The sequence below is a fragment of the Ambystoma mexicanum genome, chromosome 1q, assembly GCF_040938575.1.
Source record: "Ambystoma mexicanum isolate Mex_15411 chromosome 1q, UKY_AmexF1_1, whole genome shotgun sequence".
NCBI lineage: Eukaryota > Metazoa > Chordata > Amphibia > Caudata > Ambystomatidae > Ambystoma > Ambystoma mexicanum.
The window spans coordinates 292082567-292108471 of record NC_090922.1 but is presented as its reverse complement, the minus strand read 5'-3'; the positions used below and the strand labels follow the sequence as shown (position 1 = coordinate 292108471).

Sequence of the window (25905 nt, the reverse complement as noted above, 5' to 3'; positions counted from 1 at the left end):
TGAACAACCCAGCTGACACCTGGGGTGTACCAGGGGAGAGGAGGGGTGGGAGCGAGGGACGATTTATGAGCACATATTGCTAATTGTTTGTTTTCTTTCTTTCTTGTGTTTGTAAATACCAATAAATAAAATTAAAAAAAAGAAGAAATACTTGAAACACCAGCATTGCCTCAGTCAAAAGGAAGACAGTAGGGTCTTGTGGAAAAACAGAAATAAGAGGGCGTGAGCGACCCGAAAGCAGTAATAAAAGTTTAAAGGTGCAAAGTGTGCAGAGGCACGACAAGGAAAAGGACTGGTGCAAGGGTGCACGAAAGTAAAGAAGTAAATGTGCAAGAGGCACAATGGAGAGAAAGTAAATGAAAGGAAGGTGCCAGAGCCACGGTACGCTGAGAGAAAGCAAGACAAAGAAGGTGCAGTGAGCACAACCAAGTGAACGATAACCAAGGGGTGCAGGAAGCACCTGCAAGAGGAAAGGCTAGAAGAGAAGGAACTACAGGAAATGCAGAGAGGGGCCAAAGATGAGTGGTCGCTATTCAGATGAGTCATGAACCTAGCGTTTTCTAAAGTCTCTATTTCCCCATGAGAAGGTTGTATGTAAAAGTAACTGTAAACAAGAGAAAGGCACTTCTTGACAAGTTGAACTTTTTTGTTTAAAACTGAAGAGGCCTGAGCTTGGGGAGGGGATCCCTGGGAGGCCTAAGAGAAACTGTGTTGTTTAATTGAACTTGTGTTTGAAACTGAAGTGACCTGAGCTTGGGCAAGGGAACCTTGAGAGGCCTAACAATTTTGATACTGAAGGAATTGAAGCTTGGAGAAGGGAACCGTGAGAAGGTGAAAGAGGAACTGTTATATTTATTTTGTTGTGTTTGAACTAGGACAAGTTGAAGCTTGGGAAAGGGAATCCCAAGGAACCAAAGACATTGAAAGCATTTGAGAATATTGCAAGGGTCCTGTGAAGAAAGTCTTATGAACAGCCCTTTTTGATTGAACTCATTTTTGTGACATTGACAAATCTACACGTGGTGGATGAGAAGACCACCTGAAACCAGCCTTGGTTTCCTATTTTCTGTTGAACCACTATATTTCATTTTTTAAAGTCTTCCTAACACATTTTTGTAAAGAGTGAGGGCAAGCATAGGTTTAGACACAGGCGGATTATTGTTTTGGACTTTCAGACGTCGACGGCCCTTAAAAACATCAGTTAAGGGAACCATCCCTTTAGAGCTAGGGCCAGTTAGGCATTACACCAACCCAGGACCCTTAGTAAATAAAGGTTTTGAAACTAACATCTTTTGAGTCTGTGTCTCTCTTGATACCATACCATCTCACATCTTCCCGACTCACGAGATATGAGTTGATCCTATTTGCACCTCACATCAAAATTAAGAGATTCTGTTCTTTGAATCAGGCTGAACTATTGCCTCCTCTGAACGAGGACAGCATGAATGATACATCCCATGATTGCCTTTATGTCACTGAGCAGGTCACTAAAGGCAGGATAGATTTGAATGACACACTATTGACATCCCCTGATGGAGAGCTATTTTGTGATGGTTCTTGTTTTAAACAGCCTGATGGCACTTCTACTGCTGCCTATGCAATCACCACCTTAGAGACCATTATCGAGAGCAGGAGATTTCCTCACAACTCTGCCTAGGCTGCAGAGATAGTTGCCGTGACTAGAGTTTGAGATATCCCAGGGGCTTAGTGTAAATGTTCATACTGATAGTCAGTACGCCTTTGGAGTTGCTCACAACTTTGGGAGATTATGGGCTGAAAGGGGATTTCTAACATCTCATGGTACGAAGATTCAACATGGTCCCTTAATAGTGCAATTGTTATCCGCACTGGCTCTTCCTTAACAACTAGCAATAATGAAATGCGCAGCACACCAGAGAGTGACTGACGACATTGGCAAAGGCAATGCATTTGCAGCCCGAACAGCAAAACACAGTGCCACCGACCCATAATCTAAAATATATGTGTTGGATTCTGCTAGGTGGGTTGCTGAAACTGGTATGATGGAGGAGGGTGTTAGCAGTGTGAAGGAGATTCAGGCTGAAGCCACAAAAGAGGAGATTGAACTTTTGGGTTCTGGACCTGCAGGTTGGATAATGAAGGTTGTTGGCTTGACCATGAGAAACAGAGGTGGATGTTGACCAACGCATATGTAACCGCTGTAGTCACTATGGCACATTGGCCAGCACACATCAGTGCGAAGAGTATTTGTCGACATTTAGACCCATTATGGAATAATGACAACATTCCTAAAAGTCACAGAATGACTAGTTCAGAACTGTATGATTTGTCTGCGACACAACAGTGGTAAGAGAACACCAGCACCTAAGGGTAGTTTCAGACCTCCCTCCATGCCATTCAAAGTGATTCACTTTGACTTCATTGAGATGGAGCGATGCCAGAACTACAAATGTGTGTTGGTAATATGTGCATTCAGTAAATGGGTTGAGGCTTTCTCTTTGAAGGATAACACTGCCATATCAACTGCAAAAGTCATGCTGAAAGAGTAAGAGTACTTCCCTAGATTTGGATTACTCAGAGTAATTTGGTCCGACAATGGACCTCACTTTATAGCCACCGTCATACTACAGGCATGCGAGGCGCTACAGATTGATAAACAATTTCATTCCGCAAGACATCCTCAGAGTGCCGGTTTGGTGGAGTGCCATAACGGTATCCTTAAGAACAAACTAGCAAAGGTGTGTGCACATAGCAAACAGAAGTGGCCTGAACCCCTACCAATAGCATACAGTCTATGAGAACTACGGCCCAGACAAGAACGGGTCTTTCTCCCTATGAAATAGTAATGGGGAGACTTGCATATATATGAGACTCACCTAGACCTAGAAAGCTATCTGACATTGAGTACCTGTTATTACCTGATTATTGTGACCAACTGACTCAAAAAACTGCATTTGATTCACCAACAGGTTCGAGCAGCTTTGCCCGAAAAATACGAGGGACCTGGTCACTTCATTTGACCTCGTCACTTCGTGCTGATCAAGCATCTTGACAGGAAATCAAGTCTTGCAGCTCACTGGAAAGGTCCCTATCAGGTGCTGCTGGCTACTCAGATGGTTGTTTGAGTCGAATGTAAGAAACACTGGATACATGCGGTGCAACTGAAACAAGTGCCTTTGCCCTACGACAAGCGGGCTAAGGAGGGGGTTGAAGATCTTGAAACCAAGTGTGTGCCTTTCAGTGAGGGCACCCATTCTGATCCTGAGCATAATTTTGAGCCCAAACAACTTGAGAATTCATCACTTTCTTCAGATACTGACCCTTTGTTCACGGACCACTCTGTGCCTGGAGCAACAAGGTACAATCTTCGACCACGGAAATAGCTAGGGAATGACAATTTGTGGAATAGGAAAGTGCAGTATGATACTGCATCCACAAGAAACCAACGACCTTCCCTCCAATCCCCCTAAAGATGCTTCACGGAGTTGCCGAGGGGGTCAGGGTAACAAGAAGACTACAAGCAAGATCAGCCACGTGGTCAAGTGCCACCCACGGATGAACTTATAAAGCCTGTTTCAGTGAGGCTTCTTAATGGACACTGAAAACTATGCCTATGTTTGGGGCAAGTAGAAACGAGGACATGGAAAGCATTACCACTGGAGAGCCTGTATCTAAAGGGCTATGGTCCACTAGAGACAAGTTTATAATGATAGCAATTATAGCATGTGTAGTAATCAAATTGAGGCCTGTGTTATGATATTTGGAGAGTTCACGTCCACTAAGTATATTACTGCCTACTGTCAATACAACCACTTTGTCTCCTTTCTATGTACACTCACATAGTCTTCGTCCTCTTGATCTCAAACTGTTACGCTCACATGGTATCCACGGGCGACGCCACCCAGCTGTGGAGACTCTGGTGCCCTTCTCAGCCGCTCCCAGGAATAATCAGCGGAGAAGTTCTTCCTGGAAAACAGGTGGGCAATGTTCAAGACTGGGGAACTGGGGTAAGAGCCTCCCAACACCCAGTATGCCCGCAGCCCCTCCCTGGACCTTTCCACACCTTGTTATGGGTTTTGGCGTGCTCTCCATCCTGCCTTCTTGGCAGGGGCGCGTTGTCCTTTGTGGGCGAGTGCGATCTAGTTACTTCACTGATACAGGCCCTTTAGAGTCTTTCAGGTAGGTCTTATTACTGTTATACTGTATGCCTTTCTTGGATTTAAATAATGTCTTTTCTCTCTCCTTAGGTGCGCAGAAGGTCGCTGTGGAACATTGGCTGAATTGGGACTCGCCGGCAGGTGATGGTGCTTTGAGAGCGCCTTGATGCGGTAAGTAGGCGCTATGCGCAGCGCTATGATGCCTTGCCTTTGCTAACCTGTTGTCTTTTATTCCCGTAGGTTGCGGTGCTCACCCGGATCAAGAAGTCCCAAGGTGATACTGGTCGATGGGCGACTTGTGAGGTAAACTGCCGGCACAATTGTAAAATGTCTAATGTCCTGTTTCCCTCCTTTTTGCAGATCCGACGGTCCGGGAGGCTCGCTGTTCCTTCGGTGCTGTTTGCAGGAGCGGAGGGCAGCTAACGGTGGAATCACAGGTAAGCTGCTGCTATTAACAATGTCCTTTTGTTTTTCAGATGCTGTTCTTCCGAGGTTCGCAGATGCAACTGAACACGATGAGCGTCACGTTGCAGGATTGCAAAGTAACGCGAAGCGTGCTATCCAAGTCGGGTGTGGTTTAAATAGCATCAAGAAAGTAGTCCAGGTAAAATAGTCCCTATGCTACCACACCCAAAACATTCTACCGCATAGCTTGGTTCCAAGGAGCCAAGCTATGTGGATGCCTCCATGTTGACTGGCACTGAAATAAAGTAGTTCCCAAGCACAAGTCTTCATTAAGTATGAGGCTGGCACCAAAGGCGCCAGGACTGGCCCCAAGAGGGCCTAGGCAAAGGATGCCTACGCTTGTTGGGGGCCCGAGCCGAGACTCCTCCTGGCCCATGGACTTGCCGGGGGGTTTCAGGAAGTGGATCGTGACACGAACACAGAGAAGGATATCATAACAACGCACTCCTAGGGATCCTGAATACCACACATGCGATTTTGAATAAAACAAACTGCTGGGTATGTTATCATCTACCACAACATGTATCCGCTTTCACTATCAACTTCTTGTTATGCATCATTAAAAGCTCTATTTTGGGGAAATGGAACGATAGTGCCATCGGTAATTTTGTGGGACAAACCTGAATGAATTTGACAGACTAGTTCTGTTACCTCTAGAGTGTTCTGTCTTTACAAGCCAATACTGCCTCCACCAAAAATACCAATGAGACTTCTAGACCCTATCAATCTATGATCTCATTTCGAATGTCACCAGTAGGAAACGGGAAAGCGATTCCACCATCCTACACCGTTAATCATGATCCTGACACATTACCATTCTGCTTACGTAAAGAAGGTTCCCGGTATATGGGCACGTATGACAAATGTGTGAACACTGCGGTTTTGGTAAACGAGAAAAGGCCCTTATACATTGGGGGATCCATTTACTTTGTCTGCGGAAAGAAAGCTTATCCATGGTTACCTAAAGATTGAAAGTAACTTGTTATCTGGGGATACTATTGCCAGGTGTATATTTCACGTCGACTGCAGAAATACTGAAACATCGCCCTATGAGGGTGATCGATGATGACACACCTCTCTAGGTATTAGGGGATATAGCAAACTCCATGGTTCCTTTTTGGGGTCAAATAAACTCTAGAGATATTAGAAGATTGGCTAGAGTGGTGGAGAACACTATAAATGAAATAACTGATATACTGTTCAACATGACATTAGAACAAAGAGCTATTAGATTAGTAGCTAGCTGTTCAGAATAGAATGGTTTTAGACGTTATGTTAGCTGAGCTTGATGGCGTATGCAAAATGGGTCTGCGTGTTGCATGTACGCACCGGACTCCTCCCCTACTGTGTTTCAGGCTATCAAAAGGTTACATACGCTGAGCTCTGTAGTTCACGTCCCCGAAGGGAATTGGGAAATTGGAACATGGGCTTGGAACATACTTAGAACTTGGGGTTGGCAAATATTCTCAGCGCTCGCTATTATCATCAGGGCCTGACATGCTGCCCTCAGAATCTGTGAAATTACCAACAAAGGATACAGGTGTAACATAAAAGGATACAGTATCCTGATGAGGTATTCTAACTTCGATGTCGAATCCTCAGGGTGAAAACCTTTCCATTGATTCCACCCACTGTCCGATATGAAATACAGCCAGAGCGAGGAATCAATTGAAAGAGTGAAGTAAGAACACAAGCTCCAATCTGTATGATAGAAATAATCAGGTAAGAATTCAACCCAATGAATCAGACATGGGTATCTCCCTAGTTAATTACCCACTAACCTGAATAATGTAGTTATATGATGTTCCAAGGTCCAAAAGAAATCAAAGGCGAAAGTCACCAAATAGAACACAACGACAAGGGTAAGGTAAGTTAGTAGGAGACTAAACCCGAACCGCACAAGGGTTGCACTAGTGCCGGGTTGCTGCACACTGGAAAGCGTCCTCTAGTTCTGTGCACTAAATTCAACACCAAAGGTTTTGTCTTCAGAATGTTCAAGGCAAATAATATTCAGTACACGTTAATTGTCACTCAAATAATTGATTCTGGAACTATAGGGAAGTGTTCTTCTTTAAATACACCCTTGAAAAGTAATATGAAAAGAATATAAGTCCAGGAACAATGCTGCACTGTAGAATGAGGAAGAATACCTCTGTTAATGTCTTTGTTCAGCCGGCGAGGAATAACTGGAAAGCGGCGTGACATGGAATACACGTGGAGAGCCGCTATCACTGGAAATGCCGCAGAGAGAAATCTGGATGCGGCAGGCTTGCAAGCAGCGTAACACGGCTTACACGTGGAGAACCGCCATTATTGGAAACGCCGCAGAGAGCAGCCTGGATGCAGCGGCAGACATGCAATGAATGCCGAATGGAAACTGGACGTAGACCAAAGTCCAAAAAGATATGACTTGCACAGAAGAGTCATGAAGCTTTGCAAGGAACTGAAACAGAACACAGGCTCACTGCGAATCGGGCGAATAGAATCCACGATTAGAAGCACCGATCGATTAGAAGAAAGCACCTAAATACTTTCAAAGAAAACACGTGATAATCTAAACCAAAGTATCACGTGACCTAATGCTGGAATCAAAAACCTTTGTAGGGAGTCTATTAAAGAACCTCCACTTCGTGTAGAATGGTTTAGCCGCTGATATAACAGCATACGGATTCCTGATCCCAAAAGAAGGGGAACGGAGCATTACAGGTGAGCGAGGCATGATAGGGCCATCCTGTTCTGCTGTTGCTGTATACAATGTTTGCCTGTTCTATGTTCTGTGCTAGGTGATTGCTGTTCTATATCTTTGATGAAATTGAAACCTGGTCCTCATCGAATATGACTAATGCCTTGATCATGCAGGATGTTGTGATCAACCAATTTATGGCTATCAATGTATACGATGATTCTGATGATTCTAATGATGATGTATGACCTCAAAGTGTTGGCTTAGGGCAAAAGAAGGGGTTGTAAAAGTACATTCGCTCTGTATTATGTTGGGTTGGCCTAAGCGCACACATTGAATCGCGCCATTCAAACTTCTTCTTGGCCATTTTCCTCACTTTTCAGTGTTTTCATTCAACATGCAGTAAAGGTTCACAGATTCGCTGCTCAGAAAGCTCTTTGATAGGTCCCTGTACAGAAATGTGAGAAATGCAGAGCATATTGTTTGTCTTTATCTTAGGACCTTAAAGAGCTGGCACAAACACAGATAATCAGTAGTTTACGTGCCTTCCTATCTTCCTGACTCTCCGAGGCTAATTGTGCGACTAGATGATTAAAAGGAGCACAATTCTTGCCATGTGTATTTCTGAAAGCCTGAGCTACCGAGTCGAAATGCAGAATGACCTTTTAGTCAAGAATAATATATAGATAATGGAGCGCAAGGAATGTTACCTTGTGCTAGGGACAAGATATACACAGACACCTACACCCCACCCCACTCTGCTCTATTCCCAGACAGTAAATTGTTTGCGGGATGATGCAGACTACTGTAGCACATGTTGCCAAATCAAAGTGCCCACATTTCACGGGTCATGAACTGTGAGCACACGATGAACTGAAATGAATTTGACGGGTTCCAAAAATGTATGGCATGTGTGCTCCCCCATGCCTTTGCTCATCTTCTATATGGCTGTACAGACATGGATGAATCTGGGTCAGTTTAAGCGATAACAAACTATTGTTTTATATTTGTTTTGTGACTATTGTCTCTTCATTTATTCGCAGTAGTCCATGGGAGTGAATGTGAGGTGCCTGGGATGGAGATAAGTGCCCCCAGTGCACGGAGATGAGTGCTGGGTGGGAGAGAAGTCTCAGAGCCATGGGCCCCATGAAAGGAGCAGTATAGATGCAGGCCCAGCAATCCTTGGGAGGCGTGCAACTGGGAGGAAAACAAAGAGGAGGTAGCCACTTTGGGCCAAAAATGGAGATGCAGCGACAACGCTGGTGACCTTTGGCCACTAAGAGCAGCGGTCAATGACTGGTGGGGTCCAGACCCCTCCTCCCCTCTCACATGCTCCAGGAAACCCACGGGCAGCAGAGCCCATGTGGTGGCAAGGAAAGTGTGCAGGGTGAGCGAGGAAGCTGGGAGTGAAGAGCAGCTTTACCCGTGGCAAGGTCGCAGGAGCTGGGGTACCTCAATACACGGAATTGTCAATGTGGAGAACATGCAGGGCACAGCGGAAGCCACTGAAAAACAGATTGGATCAATTAGCTTTTACTACATGTGCACCAGGGGTGGCCATTGAGATGGCTGGGTACAGAGCACCTGAGCCCGTGGAGGTTCGCCTGTAGCATTTACTAAAGAGGACATATTGTCCAGCCTGAAAGCACAGCAGGACCATCTCACACGGGAAATGGAGGGCATGAAGGCAGAGGTTGCCAAGAGCATAGCTGACCTTAAACGTGATGTAGACACCCTGGGGAGTTGAGTTACAGAACTGCAGTATGAAATCACTGAAATAGTGTAGCTTGCCCGAGAAACAAGGTAAAATGGAAACTGTGCAAAAAAAGTTTAAATTGGAAAAAAAGTTTGAGAATCTGGAGAATAGATCCAGGCGTGACAACATCTGCCTTACATTTTTGAAGGGGGGTACCAAAGGTGACAACATGGAAGGATTGTTGAGGAAACTCTTGTTGAAAATGCTCCCAGAGGAGTCGGCGGACATGATTGAGATAGACAGAGCACACAGGATAGGGGCGTACAAGCCTAGGATTTGTGTGAAACGACCTAGGTTTGCTGTGTTCAAGCTTCACCACTACACATTTCAAGAGAAGCTTCTCAGGGCGGCGAGAGAAAGGGCTACGATGCAGCTCCATGGGTCATGCTTACAGCTGGCTCAGAACAGGCACCACATTACAGAAGCACAGACTTCTCAGACCTGTGACGAGTGCCCTGACTCAAGCTAAGCTAAAGTATAGGTGGTTGTTCCCAACCGGAAATCAAGTTTGAAAAGAAACGTCGGAAGCATTTGGTTACGACAATGGAGCAAGGATGTAACGTCCAGAACATGGAAGTGCCTCAGCAACAGCAGGGGGAAAGACGAAACAGTAGGTCTACCTAGAGAAATCGCAGAGATGGTTGGTGGTCCCTGCAAACAAGAAACTATAGCTGAACTCCAGAGGGTGCACAGTATGACTTTCTGTGACCGATCCCTATCACAGACTGTCAAAAGTGGACGGGACAGATTCTAGGCATGAGAGGACTATCATGTTGGGGAGCGAAGAGAACAACCTATTCCGAAGCTCGGCTTAGAGGAATGGCTTCCCATAAAGGGGGAGGAGAAATACTATAGTACCTGTTGTGCACAGAGCTAGATGTGTGGGGGGCCTGTTGGGGTGACTGGTTCATTAGCTAAAACCAGGAAGTTTGGTATAGGCAAGGTGTACGAGGGACCAAACCAAAATACCCTTTAGCTCTACAAATGTCTCATAGTTCGGGGAGTGGGGGCAGTTAGGAGCGGTGAGGGAAAATGTGTAGAAAGAAACGAAGATCAGCAACAAGGAAAGTATGTTTACCTGCGATGAACAAATGCCCAATATATTAAAAATTATCATAATTAACGTAACAGTTCTTGCTTTTTCCAGCTAATGAGGGATTTGGCCGGTGACATAGTCTTGGTCCAGAAGACCCATTTACTGCCTAAAGATAGGTCTTGACTTGGCAGTAGGGAGTTTCCTAAGCAGTGTCATGCAGCAGCTACAAATAAGACAGCTGGAGTTTATTGTTGGGGAAGCATGTTTCTTTTGAATTGGAGAGCCCATTGGTATATCCAGAGGGCAGATACATGGCTGTCATGGGGAGGTTTGGGAATAAGCCTCTCACTTTGACCAGTGTTTATGCACCCAATACAAAACAATCAGAATGTTTGCGGGGACTACTTTTTAGGCTTTCATTATTTGCAAGAGGCTATATCGTTCTGAGAGGGGATCTCAATATGGTGTGGGACCGTAGCATGGATCACTCACGAGGGGGTGTAGGACAGGGGAACTCTATGTCTAAGAGGGTAAGGCAGGAATTAGCAGAGGTGGGACTCTACGACACATAGAGAAAGGAAAATCCAACCGAAAAGGACTTTTCATTCTTCTCACATGTCCATAGAATATATACTAGGATTACCTGTTTGCCTCCAATACCATTAGAGGGGAGATACCTGAAACAAAGATAGGGGGCATTGTTGTATCTGATGATGAACCAGTGAGTCTTCAGGTGCATATGGAAGTCCTAGGAGGCCTGCCTGGAACCTGACACTCCCTAGACATTTATTTAGAGATGGGGTGGTACATGCAGAGATAACGGCACACATGAGGGTATTCTTTGAGTTGAATGACCAGGACGATACCTCCTTAAACAGGTTGGATGACTTTAAGGCCACAATACGTGGGAAATGATGGTCCTTGGCACAGATTAAGCCAGGGTAAAAAATCTGGAGGGGGGCAGATTGAAGGAAGAGCTTTGAATAGCTGAAGTGCAATATAGGCAGTCAGTGGCTCTTAGGTTCTTGAGAAAGGTTAATACGCTGATGGGTCAGATAAATACGATGACTACTAATAGAGCGAATCACACCCTCTTGAACATGAAGCGTATGTTCTACGAAAGGGCAAATAAGGTGGACAGGCTTCTAGCACGCATGGGAAGAACAAAGCAGGTGAGAGGAAATATCAAATTCATACCAGATGGGGATTGAAATTGAATAACAAGGGAAGAAGATATAAGGTCCACTTTCAGAGATTTTAAACCCTGCTATATAGAGCAGAGTCAGGTGCTAGTACTGGGATGGAACAGTATGTTAAGGAGGCTTGTTTTAATAAGGTGACCACGGACCAAAGAGATGACTTTCAGCAATCCATAATGGCGGAGGAAGCGCTGGAGGCGATAAAATCAATTAAAGCAATTAAAGCACCTGGGCTGACACGCCACTTTTATAAAGAGTTTAGTTGAGGGCTACTGAAACATTTGGTCAATCTGCTTAACTCCTTTCTCACTTCTGGTAGGTTGGCGGACTCTGAGCCAAGCAACAGTATCGGTAATACTGAAATCTGGAAAGGATCCAGCGCTTTGCAGTTCCTATAGACCTATAGCGCTGTTAAACCTTGACGAGAGATATTTTCAAAACTCAGTGTGTGTGACTGGAATCAGTGCTTCCTGGCCCCATCCATTCGGACCAAACGGGGTTTGTTCTGGTTAGGCAAACCTTTGATAACATAAGGAAGACAATCCATTTGATTGATAAAACAAGGAGATTCCAGGGTGATCTGGCTATGCTTTTGGCGTTGGATGCTGAGAAAGCATTTGACAGAGTGGATTGGGACTTCCTTAAGGAAGTACTGAGGACCACACATTTAGGACCAATCTCATTGCATGGATTTCTGCGATCTACGCAGCCTCTACGGCCACAGTGTGTTAAAATTATTTCAGCTGGATAGAGGGACCAGGCAGGGGTGCCCGCTTTCTCCGCTTTTGTTTGTTCTTGTCATGGAACCAGTGGCAAGGAAGGTTGGGAATAACCCGGAGATACAGGGGATAACGTTTTGTCAGACTGAATATAAGATTGCCCTATTTGCGAATGGTGTACTATTGTACTATGGTTTCTACCTGCCCACTTCCCTACAGAAAGTGCGAATTGAACAAGAGGCATATGGGTCCGTATCAGGATTCAAAGTTAATTATGAAAAATCAGAGGCACTAAACTTGACAGTAAAACCAGACCAAGAGAAGCTTCTACAGAGTACTTTGCCAATTAAATGGGCCAAGAAGCTCACTAAATAAACAGGGGTTAATTTAGCTGCAAATATTTATGAACTTTATGACCTGAATTATCAGAGGCTGTTCACTAAAATTAGGGAGGACCTGCATAGATGAGTTAAATAAACTATCTCATGGATAGGCAGAATAAACACTGTAGATGAACGTGCTCCCGCACCTGCTTTACTTATTTCAGGCTGGCCCGGTTAGGGTTCTGAAACCGGAACTACCGAACCTGCAGAAAGAGGTCATGAGATTTGTTTGGCATGGCGAGAAAAGCAGAATCTTTGTGACAGAGGAGGATTACAGTGTCCAAATTTACAGGATTATTGCAAGGCAACACACCTTTCGAATCCTGAGGGAGTGGTGTCCGGTTGACTCAGCCAAGCAGTCGCCGGAGATGGACACAGCAGATGGAGGTGGGGATCCCATTATGCCAGGCAATACGGATGCCTAGACATGATAGGCAACTTTCTTTATATATTAACCCTGTAACTAGAACAACGCTGGAAGCATGAGATGGGGTCAACACTACACCCCACCTGACGTTCCCATCACCAGGGATATTTCCCAAATGGAGACAAAATATAGGATGCTGTGTAGCGAACATGTTTAGGAATTCCGAGGTGAAATAATTTCAGGATTGCATGTGCGAGTTCCACCTGGGGGAAGAGGACCACTTACAATATGATCGGGTTAGGCACTGGGGAATGAATAAGGACGTTAGAGAGACCGCCACAGGGAAAATTACCCCATTTGAAAAAAGGATGGCGACCTCCAAGACGGCTACAGTTGTTGTATCAAATATATATAGAACACTCCTGCTTGCTAGATCACGGATAGGGTGGACGTACATGAAAGCATGGAGTAAAGACCTAGAAAGAGAGATTACTGGGGAGGAAGGCTCCACCTTATGGAAACTAATAAGATTGCCTCAATGTCGGTACAACTTAAAGAAACGGTACATACGCTAATTTATAGATGGTACTTGATGCCTACACGCCTACATATAACTAAGATGTTCCAGAGTAATGTTGGTGGGAGTGCAGGGAAAGGGGTTAATTCTTCCATATTTGGTGGGATTTTCCAAAGATCAGACCTTTCTGGAAGGAGATTGTGGTGTTTGCGGCGCAAGAGGTGGAAAGAGACTTCCCTTTTGACCCTGGGGTGGTGTTATTGGGGATACCCGTGAAAGGAATGTATCCGTTGTACGATAAGGTTGGGAGAGTCATTACAACCATGTTCTTGGCAGCCAAGTTGGTAATAGCTGCACATTGGAGGAGTAGTGATCCTCCTCCCATCCAAGGTTGGTGGACCAGTTTGTGGTCAATACTGGCCATGAACATTTTTTGGGCGATTTTAGCTGAGCCCTACAACTCATTTGCTAGGAAATGGGACATATTATTGTCATTTATGACGTCAGATTACAGGATAAATGCATGCCCGCAAAGGTTAAGGGCCCTCAATTTATTTGATTTAGTTATAGATGTTTCTTCAATTAATGATTTGTGAAGATGGAGTCGGGCTGATGGAATTGTGTATTTACTCTTATTTTGAAAGCCACAATCTTTAGGGTATTACAATGCTGGTTGGAGGGAGGAGGTAGCAGGGAAGGGCACAGCATAATGGCAAGATGTAAAGATGTGTTTCATTGATTCAAAAAGGATTTGTAATTCTCAGTGGCTGGAAATTTTTAATTAATAAAATACTTTTGAGAAGAGATGAAAGAGGTATACTATTCATACTGTGCCTGTCAAATTTATGATTGAGATCAGTGATGGAATAGCCATGGCATGTGTCTGAGTAAGAGCTTAGAATCCCTACTCATTCCTGAACCTATACAGGACTGCATTATTTTTGTCACTATTACATAATTCTCTCAACTGAAAATCTTTTTTTTCACCAATATTTTTCAGCATTTGTATTGTTATAGGCTTAGGATTGTGTTAAAAGTAGGGGGTGGTGGAGGGCAACCCTCCTCAACATGGGCCAGTGGGCTTACTAAAAACCAAATCTAGAACCAGCTCTGCTCCTGAAATGATGGACATAAGTTGGGAGTGCAGTGTCCCTGAGAAATCTCTCCTTGTGCCAAAAATGTCAACACTCATACCACTCATGTTTGCTCAGTACCTCCCAATAAAGTGACTTGCTGTAGTTCTCTTTCTTATTATTTTTTTAAAACCACTTTATTAAACCATAGGAAATTACAATACTTAACAATGACATAATAGTTTATACATCATATACATACTAGTAGTCTAAGGAGTTATCATTAATGAAAGAGATACAGAAAAAAAACACATCCTCCCAGAGGAAAGGGGGAGGAGGGAGGAAAAGAAAAGAGAAAGGAGAAAGCATCCCATAATCCATACAAGGCCCAGACCATGTAATGCATAAATGCACATACAAAACTCTACGACGCAAACATGTGCAATCATTAATCTTCAAACTATAAGCATTCAAATCTAAACTAACCAAGTCACTGAACATACGAAGGATCTAGAAACCATTAACAAATAGATTAAAACAAGAGTGTCTACTTCTCTTCACCAAGGCCATCTTGAAACTGCATACAAGATTATGTAAGATCCATGTTCAAGAAGGCCCTCCAGATCTTATCAAAGGTTGCCCTTTTCTTTTGCACAGAATAGATCACATTCTCTATACATCTCCTCCAACCAAATGTCTTTTGACAGATAAGCAGTAGATTTCTAGTTATGCAGGATTAACTTCTTCGCCAATATGGCCCCTCTCAAAACCCATGTGGACTGATGATGGTTCAGAGAGTACAATAGGGCGGATTCAATGATTACATGGCTTCATCGCCCAAAGTGCAACTGCAAGCCGCCAGGAAAACCCGGAGCAGAACCAAATGACCTGAAACCCCAAAAAGCAACACATCAGGCAGACCGTGAAGCAGCACATTATTCCATTAGTGACCAGTACCCCAGCGAACCAGCAAACACACCATGTCAACTGAACATCTAATTTCTATCCATGCAGAACTACAGGAAACCAGCAGAGACTGTTCGAGAAACCCTGCTGGAAAACGGTGGTAGAAAGGCACTGAACAACAAGGTCTGCAGTTTAGAACAGACGGCAGGAAAGGCAGAGTGTTGGTTGTATGGGTGAGGTCACTGTGGGAGCTGGAGGGGGACCAAGAGAGCAGGCAGAGAATGAACAGCGGAGCAGAGTGTTGGAGAGTTGGTGGTAGAGCTTTGAAAAGGTGAGGTATTTCAGTGGTGTCAGTGGCATATAGCGTAGTGTGTTGATTGTAAAAAGTGGGGGGAGTTTAGGAAGTGAGAGAGAAAGGTAGAAGATAGTGTTGGAAATAGAGCAGTGGGTGTAGTTGTGTGAGAGATAGGCGAGTGGTTGGAGAGATTGGGGCGGTAGACATGGGTTTAGAAGTGTTTTTATAATTCATACACACCAAAAGAACTAGAATTGGATTTTATTCTTAATCTGGTAAAATCTTCTCTTCAGGTCTGAAGCAGTGCATCCTGTCAGAAGCTGGACTGATATGAAACGTCGTGTGGGGCCATATAGAAGGTGTTATGTCTTTACACATAGTGCAATGCCGGGAGAACCATTGATTATTCTACATGTGGCTCTGACCAACAAAATCGCCTCCAATATCCAGGTAAGAAGGTAAAATGGTGGATTGTAAATCATGAAAAAGGTTAAATCACAGGAAGCAGTATGTAGCCTGAGATCGACAATGGGCGATGATGTATTGTTTTATATATTTTGTGTGTACATAGATTCTTTAACGTTTTATTATGTGATTTATAAATGACTATTCTAGTGTGAAATTGAATTCATTAAGTGTATCCATTTTAAATTCCCACGTCAGGATTATATTTTAACATAGTTTTGTCTTGACGTGATCAAGTTTATAAGATTTGCCTAACTACTGCTGCTGCTCACTTTATATTGACCTGCCTTGTTATGCCATTCTCCCTCTGCGTTTGTTTCTTTATTCTGCTGTTTCCTTTCTTTCCTCAGTAAACCTTTGATCACCTTTGTCTCTGTATTTAGCGCAGCCCTTCTGGCATTTCCATTACTGCAACTGTTGAATTAAATGTGTTATGTATTGTTTTTAAGTGTATTCAATCACTTGCCTCTGGTTATCTCTGCAATCTCGTTTCTCTCCGTCATACCACTCGTCCTCTTCCCTCGGCTACTTAGTGTCTTCTTTCTTCGAATCATCCTCCTTGTGCGTCTTCTCGCTTCCACTCCTTCTTTCCAGCTTCTGGCTCCTAAATCTTGGCGTTCCTTACCTATAGACGTCTAGTCACTCCTACTTTATCATTATTTAAAAAACCTCTGAGAAGTGGCTCGGAAGTGGCTGTTGTGCTGGAGAGAACATCTCTGCTAATCTGTGGAGCCTGGAGAGTTAGTGCTGGTATGCACCCAATCATCCCTCCAGCCTTCCTTTTGGACTCATATTGACTTATATGGACTCTCTAATATAATTATCAATGCCCACTGTGAATTGTAGTATCTAAATATATCTTTTATTTGTATTTTAGATATTGGCCATGGCCCCTTTTTCATCAGAATGCTCAAAAAGTGCCACCTGCGTGCTCCTGCGCGCGCGCGCTCCGAGAATTGGCTCGGAAGTGTCTGTTATGCTGTTAGGCTGCTTTGCTGCAAGCGAGCAAGCGCCATTCTTTCTTGGTTTTGCTTTAGGTCCTCCACCTTCCCATTCCCTCGTTTTCGTAGCAGCCTCTTGCTGTTAATGAAACTATGCTACCGTGTTTGTAACGTTCGCACACACGTTCAGATTGTAGCGGTCTTGGGGGTAAGTGGACAGTGAATAGCATACCACTATGAATAATTGAAAACCTGTTTTAGCTTCGGTTACAGTTTTTGTCTTGCCCATTTTAATTACTGTTGTAAGCATGAAAGTTTGCTATTTTAGACTATTTTAGATGGATGTGTTTGTACTACTTTGCACTACTCCATCAAAGAAGGGTCTCCCTTGCTTTAAATATGACCCATGAAACGTGAACTGTGCCTAATTGTTCAGAGCCCAATGTTTAGTGCCTAATGCAGTCTTGGCTGACTAAACGATATGGACGTGTGAGCACTTGTGGCAGCATACCGTTTTATTATTATACAATTATCCTATCTTCGGCTGATGACTGATGAAGAGCGTTTGACTGAGTCTTTGGTCTTATTTTATTAATGCTCATCTTTGTTTATTTGTGATTGTTAAACCAGCAAACACTGGGAGTGCGGTGTGCATTAGATACTCACTACACGTTCTCTCAAGATTACTGCTATCTACCTATTTCTTACTTTTAATTTCAGTTTTATATTGCATAATAGTGCAGTGCTTTGTTCAAGAATTGTTTTATTTTGTATGTATAACTTCTATTGACATATATTGTACTCAATATTGGTCCCTTAATTATTAATTGAGTGTCCAATTGGAGTACTTGGGATGGATGATTACGATAAGGAAATTGCGATGCACAAAAACCTATGCAATAGGCGCGTATGCGTTCCTAAGATCATTACACGCCCTAAAAAGGGTGTTATACAGACAAACCCTATCACTGATTATTTTGTGAAAACTGTTATTCCAACCACAATTGCCCATAATGAGGTCTTGGGTAAGGATCTTCGTAATATGGCATCTGTTGAATTAGTATCCGAACTGACTTGTGACCCAGGATGTGTAAGCGCTAAATTGTTGTGTGATGTTTTCTGTCCCCAACCCAACATTAATTGTGAGGATCTGACTGATGCGACAACTTGTAATGATGCCACGGCAAGTGCAATTCCGAGTCATCTTGATCCTAATGCTGGCGACTTTGGGCCAGGTAAAGTAAGCATCTCTAACCCTAAAAACGAGATGTGTGGTGCAACCAACAATAGTGGTCTAATGGTCAATGGTTGCACTAATGCTGTAGTCCACAGGGAGCTCGATAGTTAAGGCCGAGAGCTCAATTGATATCTCCATTTCTGAGCTTGATGAACTTGATATTGAGTACATGGGTACTGATCCGGAATTATCTCCGACTGAGGTTGTTCCTTCCCCTTTGTATTTTACTCCTCCAACTAAGATGGCATTATTATCCGGACCCAATACCTCACTTGTCCCTAATGTAAAGCCTATTTTGAAGAATGAGGCAGGGTTTGATGTCGCTATCTCATCTGTATTTAGTTTTAACACACACATTATACATGAGATGACCCTAGGTTCTTCCCGTTATGTCATTTCTGATTATGGTGAAAGATCGCGTGTATATGATGATGTCGATGCCGGTATGAACTCAGATGAAATGTTTAATGCATTAGAAAATCTGCTCACGATGTTACTTGAGAAATGTGCTCATCTAGAGACAAAAATTGATGTCCAATCCCTTCTTATCCATTCCACACTGAAAGAGCACTGCTGCGAAGTGTGTGCAAGTAAGCGAAGCATGACTCCCTTAATAACCTTGCCTGATGCGAACGTTAAGAGTAAACCCAAGGGCCAAAGTGTGACTACTGGGAAGAAGATAACTTTGGTTAAAAAGAAATCCAGAGGTGTAAATCAGGCATTCATGTATAGTAAGCGGATTATTAAAAAGAAAAAAAAATTTGGCTGTCGGAACAAATGTAGTGCCCCTGAATTCCATCAATGTTGTTGGTGGTGAAGCACCTATTGTAATCGATGATGAGAATAATTGCGACTCAGTGATTGATATTTCTCTTGTTAAGGTGCTGCCCTTAAGTAAAAATCAGATTGCTCCCAAATCAAACTGTTTGTTGGTTGAATCCTTGCAGCCTTCTGTCATTGCGATTGAACCAGCAACTAGGCTACCAAAGGATGTAGGTCCTACAGGTGTGCCAGCAATTTCTAATCAAACCACATTATCTGAAGCGTGGGTATTAAAAAATAATGCTAAAGCAAAATCATCTAATACCAGTTCTGAAAGTGGCCAGAATAACACAGACATGCTACCAGCCTTGCAAATTACGCTAATCCATATGGAAAAGTGCCCATCCCCATTGAATCGTGCTGCAGTGTTGAGTCTCTTTAAAACCATTGTCCCACTAAGGGTTATTACCTCTAGTGACATTCGTTTGGTTGACCAGTTAGAGCTTCCAAACCAATACATCACTAATGTATGCTTTGAAGCAGAAGGCACTTTGAACTACATCATGGGATATGAAGTAGATTTACTACGCTTAGGTTATGCTATTCATACAGTGATGATACCAGTTGTAAAATCACGGAAAAAAACTCGTCCCAGTGAGGCCTATTACCACTAATCCTCATGTCCCAACTCTAAATACTCGGCCAAGTGCGGAATATGTGAAATGTCCTCCAACCCAAGGAGCTATTACTGTGGAAAATACCACCAATGACATGCCCGAAGGTTATTGGCAATGGCTGCCTTTGAGCTTCAAGCCTCACTTTGCAGTATCTCACCATTGACCATATCCCCTACAGGTGCTCTATTCCTGGAACACTCGAGGGCATATGCATTTGTTCCAAGATAAGGGTTTGATAGAATATATGGCACTTTTCAAAATTTTAGCACTACAGGAAACCTGGCTAACTGTTGAAATTCAGTTAGACGACAGAAGTACTGTTCACCAATTGGCCTCAAAGGGCCCGCTTAGTCGTCCGAATGGTGGATTGTTGATATCTGTGCAATCACCTTGGTCGATCAAGAAATTACCACTTTCAAGTGAGTATGTATTGGTAGCAAAACTTACTTGGACCTCAGAGGTTGTTATTGTGATTAACATATACGATCCACCCAACATGACTAACACGGTAATAAACACCAAGACAGTTGATAATGTGTTAAAACTTTATAACCATCACTATCCAATATGGCTTCTAGGTAATCGTAACGCAAAACTTGGTGACCTTTGCCATTTTGAAGTATCATTGGGTGCCCAGTCCAAATCAGGAATCATTCCAGTTTCTAATAGACAAGGTAAAAAATGCGTTAATGCTATGAACACCCATAGTCTTGTGAAACTTAATGGTTTAACTCCAAGTGATGTTCCTATGAAGTATACGAGGATTGAGGGCAGATCAGCAGCTACTCTTGAATATATATTTACCAATCATATCGGTATCCATACTGTTATTGACATGGGTGTTGTTGAGAGGGATGAAAGCGATCACTTATCATTGTGTCTACTATTTGTTATCCCAGGTAAAGGTGTTGAAAGTCACGATTATGATGAAAATGGGATGGTCTGTATAAACAAAGGCAAGAACAGAATAGTTTGGCATCATCGTAATATTGAGAATGTAACCCAATTGGTATCTACCTTATTACCAGCCTTTATTAAGGAGGGGGTGCAAGTAATGAACACCGGAAACCAAATATTGAATAACTTCTCACTGGTCATGCAGAATATTAAAAAACAAGTGGGTGAACGCAGAGATTATAAATCAGCTGGGGCACGATCCAATATAATCATTCCACGTAGGCCTGGGAACGACAAAATTATTAATGTAGCAAAAAAGAATCTCTGCAACGAAATTCGTATTGTAGTTAGGAATAATGTATCCTCCCTGGCAGAACAAGAAGTAGCATGCCATTTCAAACAACTTAAAAAGAATTACAAACAGTGGCTTAAACTGCATAAACACCAATGTGAAACTAAATTGTGGAAAAAAATTGCATTGGTGGCTTTGTCTAATAACCAAGGTATTTGGCACTTGCTTGGCAAACACAAAACACGTGATCTAACAATTAACTGTATCACTGAAGAAACATGGGCCCTTCACATCTCTGACACATTGGGTAAAGTGCAACCTTCTGAAAACAGTATTCCATTGCCAGAAGTCTTGTGGGACTGTAAAGCTTCGGAGCTTGATATTATCAAGATCATTGAAAATCTCAAAAATTCACGGGCAGCAGGCCCAGATGGAGTCTGTAATTTAGTCATTAAAAAACAGCAAGAATTATGGGGGGGGCTGCACTAATGCTGCTATTCAAACAAATAGGGAAGTAAATTCCTCCTTCATGGCGAAATAGCCACATATTAACGGTAAATAAGAAAGGTGCATGGGATAATCCGGCAAACTTCAGAATGCTGGCAATGCTTGATGTATCATCTAAGATCTTTACCAAAGTATTGCTCCAGGAACTTGATGAATGGATAAGTACTTCTAACATGCTACCCTCGAATCAAATTGGATTCCGTGATAAATCCAGCACTACACACAATCTGTTGCTATTAACATCTGCGATTGAGCATGCCTGGAGCAAATGTAACCTTGATGTCTATTGCGCATATATAGACTTTTCTGCCGCATTTGATACCATTCTTAGGAATCGATTATGGCAAAAACTGAACTCATGGGGGATCCCACAAGGTCTTCTCAAGATGCTGATGCGGTTACATTCTGCAACCTCTGTCCGTATAAGACTTAATGCGGCTGGAAAACTTTCAAAATTCATGGCTACTAGCTCTGGAGTGAAGCAAGGTTGCATGATCGCTGCTATCCTATTCAACCTTTATCTGTCAGATATGATAAAAGCACTTCATATACCAAAGGCTAACCCTGTGAGGGTCAGTGGTGTTACCATTGGTTGGCTTGCCTATGCTGACGAACTGCTGTTATTCGATTATACTCCAGCAGGTCTCCAGCATATGCTTGACTCCCTGGTTGCCTATTCTTCTGATAATGGATTGACCATCAACATAGACAAAAGCAAAATTATGGTCTTTTCAAAGAAACGTAAACTGAAGAAATATTCTTTGAACCTTGCCCTTAAAAAAAGTGGAACAGGTGAAATCATACAAATATCTAGGTATAATTGTTGATGAAAGGTTGAATTGGGATGACCAGTGGTCTGCAATCAAAAACCGCTGTATTGTTGCCACTAACGCCTTGAGTACTTTCATAGGCAGAAATTGTTGTTTCTCCGCTATTGCAGTACTTAATATCTATCTGGCGAAAATCAGATCAATGTTAGTCTATGCTGTGGAAATATGGGGCCATTAAGTTTGTCAAATGCATTGTGGTTCTCGAATCCAAACTCCTAAGAAGACTACTACGTTTGCCCCCAAATGTCAGTGTTGAATACCTGTACCTGGAGTTTAACATCAAAGTCTTTTGGTATGCATATATCTGTCAATGTGTTTTGTCCTATGAAAAAGCAGTGACACTGTCTACTGACACAATCTTTGCCCTATATGTAAAAGCGTATCTTAGTCTTGAAGGGAATGTGTTGATTGGTACAAATGGTACAATACAAAGACTTCATCACACATGGTCAGTGGGGTACTCTGTCGTTCTTAGCCTTCAAAATGAGACTAAAGAGAAAAGTGCATGACTTTTGGCGTGAACAAAATATTGTAAACTTGGCATCAAAATGTTTTAGTGGAGGGTACTTGGACGAGTATTTAAATCGAGATATGCCTCCTAAATATATCTTAGCTTATCCAAGTACAGGTACCTTTCGATCCTATTTAATGATGAAATTTAACATCACAGAAGCTCTAGAGACAAAAGGTCAGAGCATGGGAATTCCACACACCTTAAACTGTCGTCTTTGCGGAGACAATGTTGTTGAGTCACTCACCTTATTATGTGTTGTGAAAGTTTAAATAAATTGAGAACTGTGTGTTTTAAATCCTACAATAATGGAATAGTGATGTCAGATATATCTGAACAGTGGATGATTTTTATGAGAGGAAATGATATTAATTTGATATATTTTATTGTTGTATTTTATTTGCAGATTGTGGCAATTTTAAAATGTGTTGAATGATATACATTGGAAATGTAAATGCTTTTAGGCTTTTGTATTGTTGTCTGTCTATGTGTTATACAAAGCCTTTTGGTTAGATGTATATCTAACAATAAATAAATAAATATATGTTCTTAACATTTATATTTATGAACAATAAGGTTCAACACTGCTCCTAATGCTTTGGTTTTCTTTATGGACCGTAGCTTCAAGAATTCCTGGTTGAATTGTCTTTTCCAGTTTGGATTTACTAACTGGAGTTCATATCAATTGTTGTTTTCAATAGAATATTGGGTCTTTATTTCATTTCCCATTCATCATACTGCAAAAATGTGTTACCATGCGTCACACAGCTACACGTAATGTCTTCTAAATAGCTTTTATATACTATATTATTTTAATATGCTTTTATACTGCGCCAAACCATATTTCTTTTTGAAAATCAAATTTTATTGGCATTTTGATTACAACCAAACCACTAACATTTCTTGATAACCCTAACATTGAAACAACCCTCCCCACCCACCTCCCCCCTGCTATGGATTCTCAAACGGAGCTCCACTGGAGAGTCGGACACCTTTAACTTCTCTTCTGTGAGTCTGGGTTCTTCTTCTGGAGACGCCCAAGCAAAGGGCAAATTAACTTCTCCTCTAATCCCTGCCTTAAATCCCACTTCCATCATTATTGGTTCCCCAAGGGCAGGTCATCCTCCCTCTCCCGCAACCCAGCCACTTCCACAACTCCCCTGGTCTCAGTGCCCATATTTCTCAAAGAATGGGAGCCACACCCCTTCAATGTTCGACCTGGACTCAGCTAATAGTTGGGTTAGATATTCCATATTGTATATGGCAATAATCTTGGAGACCCAATCCTTTTACCCCGGCATTCGTGGGTTCTTCCACATTCGGGCCAGACAGGATCTTGCTGCTGCCTACATAACTTGAAACATATGGTTCTGTTCCTCTGCAGGTTCCTCCTCTATGTTGACTCCAAAGAGAACAAGCTATGGGGAGAGGTCCCTCTGAATCCCATCAACCCCCTTTATCCAAGACAGGACCTCCCTCCAGTATGCCTGCACCCTGCGCCAAAGCATATTTTAATTGTTGTTTGTGTCTTCTGAATATAATCGTTTCCAAATAACATGCATTGATTGAACAGCAATGCCCATTAAAGAGATTGGCAAGAACAATGGCAAAACTGTTTTTACCTCAAATAGAAATGACTATTTCATACATCACAGCTTATACATGTAAATAGTTTGCCGTCTGCTCTAAAATATGATAGCATTATGTATACCCGTTGGCATGGAGATGGTACTTCATGCCTAGAGTGTACAGAAAGCTTGAGAGCACAGTATCTTTCAAAGGATTTACAAGAGTTAGTGATGGCTGTCATTGTGGCAGCTCACAAACATTTGGTTCCTTTTCTTGATACTCGAACTTTGAGTAATTTCAGATGCATTGGAGACCATGGCAGATTTGATGAGATTGTGACCTGCGTGTTTCAAGGTTTATGAGCAGTATGACAAAGTTAACTATTTTCCCATACCAAAACACATAAAACCTACAATAAAAAAAGTATCAATTTTACCTCACTAAATACTCTCTCTAGACCACTTCGTTCCTCTGGCACCAACTCTTTGTGTGTAAAGCGTTTTGCTAAACAGAGGGCAGGGGGTCCCTCACTTTCTTCTGTGGGCTCTCTCCTTTGGAATAACCTCCCCCTCCCCCTTGAGCAGGATCTTCTCAAATTCCGGGATCTACTTACGACTTTCCTCTTTTCCTCCTCCTTCCCTCCTTTGCTATTCCGACAGTTGCTGAATCAGTGTCCTTGGCCCTTATGCATCCTCTGAGCCATGACCTCCCACACCAATTCTTCCCAGCTCATGTCTATCCACAGCACTTTGCATCTGCACACCCTCCGCTCTGGAGGCTTGCTCTTACACATCCTGCGGCCTTGGCCATGTAGCACTCAACATTCCTTGCACTTTGTCTGTGGCTCACCCATGAGCTCAGACTCCCCAGCACTTACCCCCCTTCCCTCTTCCTTTCTGCACTTGCACGTTCTGAATACTCACAAGGTATAGTAGGTTTGTCACTCCCCCCTCTGCTCTTAAAATTGTGATGTAATGAATTTCCCACCCCTGCTCCCTCCCTGCCCTGTGGGTGCTTTGAAAGAGTATTTTCTTATTGTATAAGCACCGAACAAGCAAGCAATAAATAAATAACCACATAAATAAATAAATGTTTATTCTTCTCACATGCTTTCCTGACTGCTACCACCTCTGACGCAGCTAGTAGAAAGATTCCTCTTACAGGAACAAAATATAATTTTGAAAAGGTATAAGTTATAGACAGCATTGACTCTTGTTATCCTAGTCCTTAGTCCACGTCTGTCCTTTTAATCTCCTGAAGGATGAGATGAGAGCACTGTGCAGCAATACATTTTTTAAAAGATACACAAAGCTGCTTTGGCGGGGGGGCTTCCGTATGCAACTGCTTCTTCACTCATCTGACTATGCATTTAACAGACACTTGCTTTCCTCTGATAAGGCAGAAGATGGCAAGTTGTATGCAGGGAATGGGAGTATGCAGTAGGAGTACAAGAGTCACTACATTGATTAATTGTTTCTTCTCTTATGCCTTGTACACTTCCTCCAAACGTATGGGAGAACATCCAAGCACTCACTACTCTGGGAACAGGAATAAATGAGGAACACAACCACAAAAGTTCTGAAGAACAGCCGATCAAATTGTGCATCTCCTCTCAAACAGATATTGCAACATTGCCGGCCCCCTGGCATTGTCAACAGGGGGATAAAAACCTGACTTTACTG

General features: G+C 42.7%; 1 protein-coding gene across 1 annotated transcript in view; it reads left to right on the top strand.

The window, feature by feature from the left end:
- Nucleotides 1–25905, top strand: part of MLYCD (malonyl-CoA decarboxylase) — an 837083-nt gene that overhangs the window by 377762 nt on the left and 433416 nt on the right. Inside the window, exon 3 of the mRNA XM_069638670.1 lies at nucleotides 15829–15985. Within this exon, the coding sequence (XP_069494771.1) occupies nucleotides 15829–15985 (157 nt within the window). The remainder of the gene's footprint in view (nucleotides 1–15828; nucleotides 15986–25905) is intronic.